This window comes from Danio rerio, chromosome 24 (assembly GCF_052040795.2).
Source record: "Danio rerio strain M-AB ecotype USA chromosome 24, GRCz13ab, whole genome shotgun sequence".
NCBI lineage: Eukaryota > Metazoa > Chordata > Actinopteri > Cypriniformes > Danionidae > Danio > Danio rerio.
Window position 1 is genome coordinate 20,387,193 of NC_141044.1, and position 13,172 is coordinate 20,400,364.

At 33.1% G+C, this 13,172-nt stretch overlaps 1 protein-coding gene across 1 annotated transcript in view; it reads left to right on the plus strand.

Annotated features, from left to right (window-relative positions):
• Positions 1-863: 863 nt before the first annotated feature.
• pkd1l1 (polycystin 1 like 1, transient receptor potential channel interacting) overlaps positions 864-13,172 on the plus strand; it is a 50,129-nt gene continuing 37,820 nt past the window's right edge. The window contains 11 exon segments of the mRNA XM_087309418.1: positions 864-974; positions 1,062-1,164; positions 2,524-2,672; positions 3,051-3,209; positions 4,729-4,926; positions 5,020-5,188; positions 7,179-7,418; positions 8,382-8,514; positions 9,340-9,543; positions 11,601-11,782; positions 11,867-12,070. Of these exon segments, the coding sequence (XP_087165544.1) occupies positions 890-974; positions 1,062-1,164; positions 2,524-2,672; positions 3,051-3,209; positions 4,729-4,926; positions 5,020-5,188; positions 7,179-7,418; positions 8,382-8,514; positions 9,340-9,543; positions 11,601-11,782; positions 11,867-12,070 (1,826 nt within the window). The 5' untranslated portion in view covers positions 864-889.

A 13,172-nucleotide genomic window follows, 5' to 3' on the forward strand; every position in this document is an offset into this window, starting at 1 on the left:
GGAATAATTGGAACCGATTTAAATAATGAATCTCTTAGAGCATAAATTCATACATAGACAATAGCAATTTCTCAGGCGGCACTGCCTTGACAATATTTTGCACTCACCCGAGAAGAATTTTCAAAGTAGGCTATTTTGCATAATTAAGAAAGCGTTGTTGTGTTGCCTTCTCTCATTCTCTTAGGTTTCCTGTTTGAATACAGTTGCTGTAAGTGTCAAAACCTTTACGTTTATCCTGTGTGAAACTTGCATTGTTCTTTGCCGGAACCAAAGCCGCATTTGTCAGTTATTTGAATGTGTTGTGAAAAGCTAACACGGAAAAACAAAGGTTTAGAAAATAACTCACAAGCCAAGAAATAAAATATATACAGCGTATTTTACTACCATTATGCAATTTTTACATTACTTATTTCTCTTTAAAGTGATCATTCGGCCTGAAATGAAAATTGTATCACTGTCTGTTCATCCTCTAGGGGTTTAAACATTCATAAGTTTTTTTTCTGATGAACATAAAATAAGATTTTTTTAAGCTAAAAACTTGTAACTATTGACTCTGTAAAAAATACTATTGATGTGGTTACAGCTTTCCATCTTTTTTTCCCCCGAATATTTTATTATATGTTCAACAGAAGAAAATGATTTTTTAAGAAAATGATGACTATTAACAGAATTTTAATTACCTCATAATGTACTAATAAAAATGAAAGTGGAAAACCAGTATGTCACTGGCATTACCATAATGTTACATTAAGTTGTCCCATGAGCTCACAATAAAGCGGGCGACAATTTGGAAGCTGTCAATCAAGAACGGTTCCGCCTCCCATTCACCTGACATTTAAAAGAGACAGAGAAACGTTTGCTCTAAGGACAAGACAGTCAAATTTTCACGATGGTTTTGTTTGTTAGGGTTAAATTATTTTTATTATTATCACTCTTTTTTTGTCTGATTTATGTCAAAGGAATCTCGGAATACGGTAGGCCATGTAGGGAAATGGGGCCTTGTGAGGTATTTTGAGGAATTTGGTAGACATGAAGATTTATTTATCAATTGACATTTTTAGCTCTTCAAGAGAACATTGGATTCAACAACTACAGTTCATTAGAATCATCCCAATGTCAAGAAACTGATCCTCCATTGTGCATCAAGTTGTGTTTCAGCGACGGGTAAACATGCTGTTTTTTCTTATTTTTTTTCTAATAGGCCACGTTTTACTTCACTAGAATTGAATTAGCCTATAATGTAAATGTTAAATTAGTTTTAATAAATACATACAAATCTAAATATATTAAATATAAGTAATAAAAACACTGCGTTTGAATAACATCAAATGTTATTAATATAACGGAATGTAGCTATTTTATTAATTTTATTAGAAATTAAAAATTTAAAGTTAATTGTTTTTAATTTGGGTGAAAATAAAAACTTAAATGAAAGTTATTAAAAGCTTTTTAAAATACAGAATGCAGTTGTTATTGTTTTAGCTTTTAGAATTAAATTTGTTTCATAACACAGAATTATTACAACATTAATTAAAACTAAATATGACAAAAAAAAACGAAATTCAATTTTGTTAATATGCTTTAAACAAAATTCACTTTTGAATTGAATGTTAAGGTTGGTTATTTTGTGAAGTATAACTCTGTTTAGCTTTGATGTTTTTATTTTATCCTTTTTATTTATTGTAATTATTGTAAACATATACTTGTGATAAATGTGATGAGCTTGGTATCTGTGAAGACATGTATTTTATTGTTGACACGAATATGTTGGTACATAAAATAGGGTACATAAAGTGAGCTTACATATGTTTGCTTCAATATCACAGTTCTTCAATTAATAAATACATTTATATAGCATCCAAGAAAAAACTCAGAACCATTTATTAAATTCATGCCAACATTTGAATTGAGATTAAAAGAGATAGTTAACCCCAAAATGAATGTTTACTCATGCTGAAGTTGTTTCAGAGTTTTCTGTTTAACACAAAGCAAAATATTTTACATAAATGTTGGTAAGCCATTTACTTTCTTTTGGTGTCATTAAAATGCTTTGGAAGTCAACAGCTACCATGTTTTAAAGATTCTTCTTTTGTGTTGAACAGAAAACAGCATGCAGGAGGTTAAAAAAATAAGGAGAAAAAAGTAATTAAATTAAAAACTTTCCTATTAAGCATACATGACATCGTTGATTGCAGAAATACAGGTATATTGTGTTTAAGTATTTAAAGGGAGTTCACCCAAAAATGAAAATGTACTCATTATTTACTCTCTCTGAAGTGGTTCCAAACACAGGAGAAAAGGCTAAATTTTGAAAAGTGTTAGAAACATGTTATCATAGTTGGAAAACAAATACTATGAAAGTCAACAGTTACAGGTTTCCAACATTTAAAAAAAAAATCTTCTCATGTGTTCAATAGAAAAAAAATTAAACAGGTTTGACAAGTGGAGAGTGAGTAAATGTTCATTTTTGGGCAAACCATATCCCTTTAGACCTGATAATCATGTCTTTTTATTTGCCTGCAGATGCTTCTCCTCTGAGTTTGTCTTTACTGGGAATGAGATGGGCAGGTTGGCATTGCAAAGCAGCAGAGGGCCTTCTGTTCATAATGCCACTGTAGCTGCTTTGATTGACAGGGTGCAAATTGGAAAGCCCCTCCTCCTGGAAGTCTCAGGTTTTTGTTAGGCTTTCTATAGCAACCTTTCAGCTGGCTAATTCAATTGTGCCTTCAATTATGTGTAAATTAAATTGTACTCTTAAAGGGGTAGTACACCCAAAATAAAAATCTACTCTGGACTGACATTTATAGTAGGAAAAATACTATGCAGGTCAATGGTTACCTGTTTCCAACATTCTTAAAATATTTTTATTTGACTCACACAAAAGACAGAAACTTGAACAATTGGACAAAATCTGACAAAAAGGTGAATTTTAATGACAAAAAAGTGTAATTTTGAATGAGCTACCCCTTTAAAAGCTACAATATTAGTTTCTCCAAAAATAATTTAATCAAAACGATGTAATCCCTTTCACGTTTCTCGTGTGTTTCCAGGTATACCTAATCTCAGCAAAGAAAACATCTCTATGGTTTTCATTACATTCACTGGAAACTCTGGTCCCAATGGCCTTCAAAATGTATCTGTTATGATCAACGGATACTTCACCTGCTACATAGATGCAATATTACCGGCTGCTGGATTGTACCATTTAAGTATGTTTACTAGCTACAGTTCTACCCAGTCTCATTGGGAAAATGTGTATCTACCAAAATTTTGCAAGATATACACTATAAAAATGTTATAGTTTAACGGTTTCTGCATTTCATGATCCAGGTATGTTTTTGTTTACTCAAGGTTATGAATTGCATTTTGGGACCTTGATTTCTGCTTTGTCAACTTTGAAGTTTAACAAAGTGACTTTGATTAACATTTTAGTAATTTGAAACAATGTATTTTATAAGAAATAATATGTATCAAAGTAAGTTAATAAAATACCAAAAAGAAACTGGCAGTTTATCCTCAGATTTCTGTACTGTAATTTAAGACATTAATCCATACATTATATCATTCAAAATATAAAAAATGTCAATAAAACTTTTCCCATAATTCAATTAAAAAGCATAAACAACAACAAAAATCATGAATCACAATATATGGAAAACTGCTCTGAAAAATAATATTTTTTACAGTGTAATGTGCTGAATGCTGACTCTAAAAACATACCTACAAAAACCTTTCTCTGCAGTTTTCATTTGAAATTAACCCAGTAAAGCAACATATATTATGATTGCCAGGCAGATTGTCATTTAATTTTAACCTCAAAATAATTTAGCATTGTGTATGATTTGAAAACATACATTTTGAACAGTTGCATATCTAAATATGTATGGCTTTTTCAACATAGTACATATGCTGCAAAGCAAATGGTGGAGGACATCCTATTAGTAACCATAACTCCACCCATTACATCCACAGCCGTAGAGCTGGATTAGATCAAGCTGTACCCTCTATCATTTGATTTAGAAACTGCTGTCATCCCATAGGAAGATTAACCATGGTTTAATGTGTAATAGCTATAAAATACCCATGCTTTTATACAAATACTACTTAAAGTTTGTGGTTGCCGTGACATAACTACAATAACCATGTTTATTGGTTTTATTAGTAAAACTATGGATTATTTTCTTGAGGAATATTTGCATGTATCAAGGTAAGACAATGCTGCCATGGTTGTTGGTTTGTTGTTAAAAAGTAAATGGATAGTTCACCCAAAAATTACAAGTTACTCATTGTTTACTCTCCCTCAAGTGGTTCCAAACCTTGATGATTTTCCTTTTTTTGTTGTTGTTGTTGTTGTTGTTGTTAACCACAAAAGGAAATATTTGGAAGAAAGCGAAAACTTGTAACAGCTGTTTTCCACAGTGGGAAAAAACAATATTTACAACATTTTTCAAATTATCTTCTTTTGTGTTCAAGAGAGGAAAAGAAACTTATAAAGGTTTGAAACAAGTAAGGGGTGAATAAAGGATGATATAATTTAAATATTTTGGTGAACTATCGCTTTAACATGCTTTTAAGCTAAACTAAGTGGACAAACTGCAGCATAATGTGCTAGAAGCAATGCATCATTCACGTTTTGCAAAAATGTCACCAAAGATACACATTTTACACAATCCTGGGTTTCTGCAACTTTCTGGAAAGACTAAAACAAGTCTGTCTTTTTATTTTCAGACGTGACTTTGATAAACAGTATTTACTCTCATTCTACCAACTGGCAGATCAGAGCTTGTTCCTCTGAGACTGAGTACTTGAATCTCATGTTGTCCAAGAAAGATCAGGATGTCCCATTCTGTGCCCCTCTGCCCACACATACAGTGGGCAAACAGCAGGATAAAGCCTCAGTGACACCCATAGACAAATACAAGCGAGGTGTGAGCAGGTTCCTTTATCCAGAAAAAATACTTAGCTATAGACAAAGCTCTCAATGTATTCATACTTTTCTGCTATACATGTGTTTTCCAGCTGTTTGGATTTATTCTGATAAACAGGCATATGCAACACAGACTGACATCAAATTTATGGCTGTAGCAGAGGGACTTGATCCTCTGTATTTTTTCTGGAGATTTGGGGATGGACCGGAAATAAAAACTACATCAAGGATCTTCAAAAAAAGATATCGGCTCCCAGACAAGTACTGTTTTTTTAAAGTCACTGAAATCTAAATATACTCCTATTTTTATATTTATAGTTGAAGTCAGAATTATTAGCCCCCCCCCCCCCCCCCCGCCCCCCCCCCCTCTTGATTTTTTAATTGTTTTTTTTTTTAATATTTCCCAGTTTAACTGAGCAATGACATTTTTACAGTATGTCTGATAATACATTATTATGTTATTTTTCTGGAGAAACTCTTATTTGTTTTATTTCGGCTAGAAGAAAAGCAGTTTTTAATTTTTTAAACATCATTTTTTGGTCAAAATTATTAGCCCCTTCAAGCTATTTCCCCCCGATAGTCTACAGAACAAACCATCATTATACAATAATTTGCCTAATTACCCTAACCTGCTTAGTTAACCTTATTAACATAGTTAAGGCTTTAAATGTCACTGTATAGAAGTGTCTTGAAAAATATCCAGTCAAATATTATTTACTGTCATCATAGCAAAGATAAAATATATCAGTTATTAGAGATGAGTTATTAAAACTATTATGTTTAGAAATGTGTTGAGAAAATAGGGGGCTAATAATTCTGACTTCAACTGCATATAGTAGTGCTTGTTATTAACAATGTATCTATGCACTTTCTGCAAATTGATTTGCCCTCAAAATCTTTACTCAAAAATCACAACCTTCCCTGCCCCCTTGAAACAACATGTCTTCCCTTCTGATCAGATGGATAGTTTTTTGAGAGGGATGTTACTGCATGTCTCATTTCTGCTTAACACTTGTCTTCCTACAATCCAGCCAGTTACCAAAGGATGAAATTATGCACCACCCCACTTTTTTTTTCTAAATTCAGGAAAGCTTCAAGAGGATGAATGTCATGACAGAGGAAAAAAGGACAATATTAACTTCAGTTTCATGGTGACTTTAACTTTTTCAACCATGGACAAACTAAATAGCTTCAAAGTGGACATGAAAGTTAAGGTTGTCTATATTGTCCATTGCCCATATTGTGATGTAAAACAAATTTACATGGTCCTGAAATCAGAGAAAAAAGTAAAGTGGTGCATGATTTTGTCTTTTGGTAGCCAATTGGACTGTAAAAAGATGAGTTTTTCTATGTGACCAGAGGTGAAGAAAAGTCATTTCGAGAGAGGAGTATGGTGGTTGAGTTAGCTTAACGTGCTGCAGTTTAAGAAAACACATGCAATTACAAAAAATGCCAGCAAATTAAGAAAAGATCTTCATCCATTTGACAGCACACATGCTGCAAATTGTCACAACGTAAACACATTTTTCAAAAATGCACACTTTCTCACAGCGCATACAATTTACGAAAACATGCTGCATTTTCTCACAACACTTTCAAATAGCTCGGAACACAGTGAGAATATTTTGAGGAGACCCTAAAATGTGACAGAACAGGCCTTTTATGTTATGGTTATTTAGGCTAATAAAATACAAAAGACAAGTGAATCAGGATAGTAAAATAAGCACAAAAAACTCACCTTTCAAAGATCACCTACAACTTCACTGAGCAATAGTCATGGCACAGCAGCGTCCGTCAAATTCTTGGGTCCCCTTGAAACATTTTCATTGTGTTCCGATGTGTTTACAAAAATGGTTTGTGTTGTGGAAAAATGCAGCGTGTTTTTTAAAAATTTGTTTGCGTTGTGAGGATTTTTTAGCCTGTGATGTCAAATGGATGAGGATCTTTTCTTAATTTGTTGGTGTTTTTTGTAATTGCATGTGTTTTGCTGCACGTTAGGCTCTCTTGGCCACCGTAGAGGAGAGAAGGTATACGATTCAAGATTATTAGGGTAAATAATTGTTTACAAAAGTTCATAGACACATCATTTATAACAAGCCATACTACATACATATTAAAATAAATTTCCTACACAGTCAGGCTGGAATTTCATGCCAACTTTAGCTCAAATACTTAAAAATCATAGAAAGATTTGCTAAAATAGAGTTTGTCTTTACTGACATGATTTAGATTATAATTCTTTATTTTACAGATACAATGTGACGGTCAGAGTATCTGACGGTGTTACGTCCATCAGGTCAGATGTTTATGCTGTGGTGATTCAGAGATCTGTGCAGCCCAACAGACTCTTGTACAGTCCTTCAGTTTTGTCCAACAGCTCTGTCAAATTCACCTGCCGCATGAGCTCGGGAACGGATGTCTCGTATGTCTGGAATTTTGGAGAAGGAACAGAGCGAAATGGATCAAGCACTGAGCATCATGTATTTTACAGGTAGCAATGTCATAATAAAGAGTTCTTAAAATATTTAGAAATATTTAGTAATGATTAATAATAATGTTTATCAAGGAGTTTTTCTTGCTCACCAATGTTTAATTGAATAAAGGCTAAATGACAAGATAGTTCACCTCAAAATGAAAATGTTCTCACTGTTTACTCTCCCTCATGTGATTTCAAACCTTTTTGAGCATCTTTCTTCTGTTGAACACAAACATAATATTTTGAAGAAATCTGTAACCATTGACATCCATTAAAGGGAAAAATAAATAATACAAAAGTCAATGGCTACAGGTTTACAGCATTCTTCAAAATATCTTCTTTTGTGTTGAACAGAAGAAACTCAAACAGGTTTTGTAACAGATAAAGGAAAAGTAAATTATTATTTTTTTATTAATGCTAAATCATATAAAGTAAATGTGTTAGTTTCCACAAAAATATGCAGAAAAATGTTACATTGATAATAACGTCCTCAGTGTGCAAAACAGTTCTATTTCTCCTACCATTTAAAAAAACAATGACTGGTTATGTTGATCATCATTCGACATCATTATCATCATCCTCCATTAGCTAATATTCCTTTGCTAAAAATCGATCATTACTTTATTTTCATTTTTTTAGGGTCAGTAATAATTGATTGTAATGGAGCAGTAAAGCAACATTTTAGAATCCTTTTGTAGGGGCACGTGACACTAGAGACTGCATAAATATCCAGTTTGACTCACAGGAATAAGAACACTTTAAATATATATATTTACATTGAAAAGAGTTATTTTAATTTTGAAATGATATTTAATAGGTTGGTGTAATAGTCTGATTTGATAATTTTTTTAAAAAGTACATAAATGCAGAAGTGACTTATGTTTAAACAAAATACAAATGTCCTAATGTTTTATTGGTATGGTACTGTTTGATAGTTTTGCTACTTTAATTTTATTTGTGCATTGTTTTTTTTCATAGCACTGGAGAGTATATAATAGAGGTTATCATGTCCAACCTGGTGAGCTCAGCCTCTTTAACAGGACACATCTTTGTTGTTGAAGAATTATGTCAGCCTCCGCCAGTGAAAAATATGGGCCCACACAAAATACAGGTCGGTCAGTCTGTCAGTCTGTCTGTCTGTCTGTCAGTCTGTCTGTCTGTCTGTCTGTCTGTCTGTCTGTTTGTCTGTCTGTCTGTCTGTCTGTATGTCTGTCTAGAAATGCAATGGTATGACATTTTCATAATGCAATTATAGTGATCATACTTACCATGGTTATTAGGATTATGGTTTTGTTAAAAAATGAAAAAAAAAAAACTGTTCTAAAATAAATTTGCACTAAAAGCATTGCACAAAGTTTTGTACAAATAACAAATAAACTGTGCAGTTTTCTGACCAAAAACATTAACATGAATCCCTGAATTTTGGATTTGTTTTTTTAATGTTTGTATTATTTTGTTAAAGGAACATTTGATTTCTTTTTTAATTCAAGTATTGTTATTTCTTTCTGGTGACACAGTGGCGCAGTGGTTGCCTTACAGCAAGAAGGTCACTGGTTTGAGCCTTGGCTGGGTCAGTTTGCATTTCTGTATGGAGTTTGCATGCTCTCCCTGTGTTGACGTGCATTTCCTTTGGGTGCTCCGGTTTGCCCCACAGTCCAAGGACATGTAGTACAGATGAATTGAATAAACAAAATTGGCCATATTGCATGTGTGTGAATGAGTGTGTTTGGGTATTACTCATTACTGGGTTGCAGTTGGAAGGGCATGCGCTGTGTAAAACATATGCTAGATAAGTTAGCGGTTCATTCTGCTGTGGTGACCTCCGATGAATACAGCAGAGAAAAAATGACTGAACTTCTTTCTTTCTTTCTTTCTTTCTTTCTTTCTTTCTTTCTTTCTTTCTTTCTTTCTTTCTTTCTTTCTTTCTTTCTTTCAGGTATGGCGTTCTCAACATGTCCGTCTTGCCGTGACATTTGAGACCCAGATTGAATGTAATGTGTCCAAAGGTCTGCTGTATAGATGGACTATTTATGACATGAGTGGTCAAAAACTGCTCCTCCCGCACATAGACACTGGACGGCAGTATATTGATCTTCCAAAATACCTTCTTCATTATGGAACATATAAAGCCATAGCAAAGGTAAGGGCCTTCTTTCACTTGACTTAAATTATGTGCTAAGGATGTTTTGCAAGGGCGACAAAGTGGCTCAGTGGTTAGCACTGTCGCCTTATAGCAAGAAGATCGCTGATTTGAGTATCGGCTGAGCCAGTTCGCGTGGGTTTCCTTTGGCTGCTCTGCTTTCTTCCACAGTCAAAAAACATGCGCTATAGGTGACTTGAATAAACTAAATTGGCTGTAGTGTATGTGTGTGAATGAGTGTGTATGGGTGTTTATCAGTACTCGGTTGCAGCTGGAAGGGCATCCACTGTGTAAAATATATGTTGGATAAGTTCATTCCCCTGTGGTGACTCCTGATAAATAAAGGGACTAAGCCGAAGGAAAATGAATGAATGAATATGTTTTGCAAATTATAAAATATACATACAATGCTAATATTAAGCAATTTCTTATTATTTTTTAAAAACTGTGAATGTTTTATACATTAATGTAATTGATCATGAGCAGTTTTCTATCAATTGTTTATCTCATTTTAATCATGATGAAAAAATATTACAGTGGTTTTCTGTTTGTATGTTCTTAACAATCAAAACATCAATAGGCCAGAGATGCCCAAACTAGGGCCCGCAGGCCAAAGTTGGCCCATGGTAACCTTTGATTTGTCCCGCCATCCCATCTAGGATGGGATGAATGGTAGGGATGGTTTAAAGATTGTCATTTCAAATTTAATTTAGCCTTTTATTTGTTTGTTGTATTGTTAAGCTACAAAAAGCTAAAAGAAATGTTTAAATTCAAAAGGTGTCATTTAATCAGATTTAATTTACGAAACAGGCTCTCACCTGAAGGATAGAGGCAAAGGCAGATTCTGCTTGACTAGTTTATTCAGCATTGAACTCTAAATGTGATTGTTTATGACTGTATTGCAATAAGTTATGATTTCAAAAGTGATACTGCTTTAGTTAAAATTATTCAAAGTGATGTTTTCTATTTATTTTTAAATATTATGAATTAAATTAAGAATTTACTCATGGCCAATTTAATAGAAAAAGTTAGGTATATTTATCTTCGACCCACAGTGATTAATGGTATTTGGTTTTCAGCCCTTCATACGAAAAAGTTTGAGCATCCATGATCTAGGCATTAGTTGTCATGAAAGTTGTTAAATCAAAATAGAACAAAAAATAGTAATAATAGTGAAAATAATATTTTTGATGCTTATTTTTTGTCTTGGATTTTTGTAGACAGAACAAGTTTAAAACGTGTGTGTGTGGTCCTTTATTAATTAAATGTATTAATATAAATTAAAAGGGCATCACGGTGGCGCAGTGGGTAGCACGATCGCCTAACAACAAGAAGGTCGCTGATTCAAGCACTGGCTGGGTCAGTTGGCATTTCTGTGTAGAGTTTGCTTGTTCTCCCCATGTTCACATGGGTTTCCTCCGGGTGCTCCAATTTGCCCCACAGTCCAAAGATATGCACTATAGGTGAATTGAATAAACTAAATTGGCTGTATGTGTGTGAATGTATGGAGTGTATGGGTGTTTCCTAGTGTTGGGTTGCAGCTGGAAGGGCATCCGTTGTGTAAAACATATGCTAGATAAGTTAACGGTTCGTTCTGCTGTGGCGACGCCCGATTAATAAAGGGACTGAGCCGAAAAGAAAATAAATGACCAAATATAAATTAAATTTAAGTTAAATAAATTTTAAATAATATAAATAAAGTATTTAGAAAAATGTATGTACATTCTCCAAATATTTAATTTAAATCCTTATATTAGTGTCAAATATAGTTAGAATTTAAAAAAATTCTTAGGATGGCAAAGCTGAGAATTTACTATCATTCTTCTTATTATTAGTATTACTATAAAAATTACACTGCTTAATATTTTTTATGAAAGCTGTGATTTTTTTTACAGTATTCTCTGATTAATAAAGACATTGAAATATATGCCATACAAATATTTTGCTGCTTAACATAATTGCCAGCTTTTATATTTTCCAGCCTAAGAGCTCTAGATTTTATTAAATGCATTTTATATGACTTGGAAAAATACTAACGAGTTGTTTTGACCACAAAGGTCCAGGTATCCGGAAATGTGGTTTACAGCAACTACAGTGTTTTAGTAGAAGTGGAGCACAGTCATCCTGTCAGTATCATCAGCGGAGCCACAAATATTTTCATCAATCATCGGAATGGCGTTAACGTCACTCTTGACGGACGGAAATCACATGACCCTGATTACCCCAATAATACTCTGAGGTTTGTGACAGTGTTTATTGATTACATTCAGTTGTTTTTTGTTTAATTACATCGCAATGAGGTGCTCAATCTTGTTTGTTGTAGTTATAGCTGGTCCTGCAGGCCAGTAAACACACAGAAGAGCGGCTGTTTTACCAGGAACATCATGAGCACTGCAGCACTGCTTACATTTCCAGCTCTTGCCTTGAAACCTGAGTTTGACCTGCTTAAGTTCACTCTGACCGTACACAGTGGCAATCGATCATCCTCATCAGAGATGTTCATCACTGTAATATCAAAACATATCAGGTGGGTTTGAACTTTGTCAAATAAAATACATGATTGGATTTTACGGAAAGTTTTTTTTAAATCACATTTCCAAACGTAATAGTTTAAATATATGCAATTTTTATTAACTGATTTCTTTAGTCTTTGCCATGGTGACACTATATAATATTTTACTAGATATTTTTCAAGATATTTGTATTCCGCATAAAGTACTATTTAAAGGCTTAGGCTGATTAGGCAAGTTAGTGTAATTTGGCAAATCATTGTATAGCAGTGATTAGTTCTGTAGACAATCAAAAAATATATAGCTTAAGGGGGCTAATAATAATGACTAATAATAATAAATTTTTTAAATTAAAAAATGCTTTTATTCTAGTCAAAATAAAGCAAGTAAGACTTTCTCCAGAAGAAATAAATATTACAAAATTTGCTTGCTCTGTTAAGCATCTTTTGTGAAATATTTGAAAAACAAAAAAATCACTGGATGGCAACATTTTTTTTTACTTCAAGTGCATGTACAGTTAAAGTCACAATCATTAACCCCCCCTGAATTATTAGCCCCCATGTTTTTTTCCCCCCCAATTTCTGTCTAACAGACAGATTTTTTTTAACACATTTCAAAAACAAAATAGTTTTAATAACTCATCTCTAATAACTGATTTATTTTATCTTTGCGGTGATGACAGTAAATAACATTTGACTAGATATTTGACTTTTCAAGACACTTCTATACAGCATAAAATGACATTTAAAGGCTTAACTAGGTTAATTAGGTTAACTAGGCAGTTTAAGGTGATTAGGCAAGTTGTTATATAAAGATGGCTTGTTCTGTAACTTTATATAACTTAGAGGGGCTAAAAATGTTGACCTTTAAACGATTTAAAACAATTAAAACTTTAAGACTTTAAGACTTTATTGACTTTTCTTTTATGCCAAAAATCTTTAGAATAATAAGTAAAGATTAGATTCTGAGCAGATATTTTGTAAATTTCCAATTCAAATAATATTTGATATAGTAATATCAAAACTTAATTTGTGATTAGTAATATGCTTTATTAAGTACTGCATATAAACCAAAGATGTCCAAAGTAGGGCCTGTCGGCCAAAGTTGGCCCATTGTAAC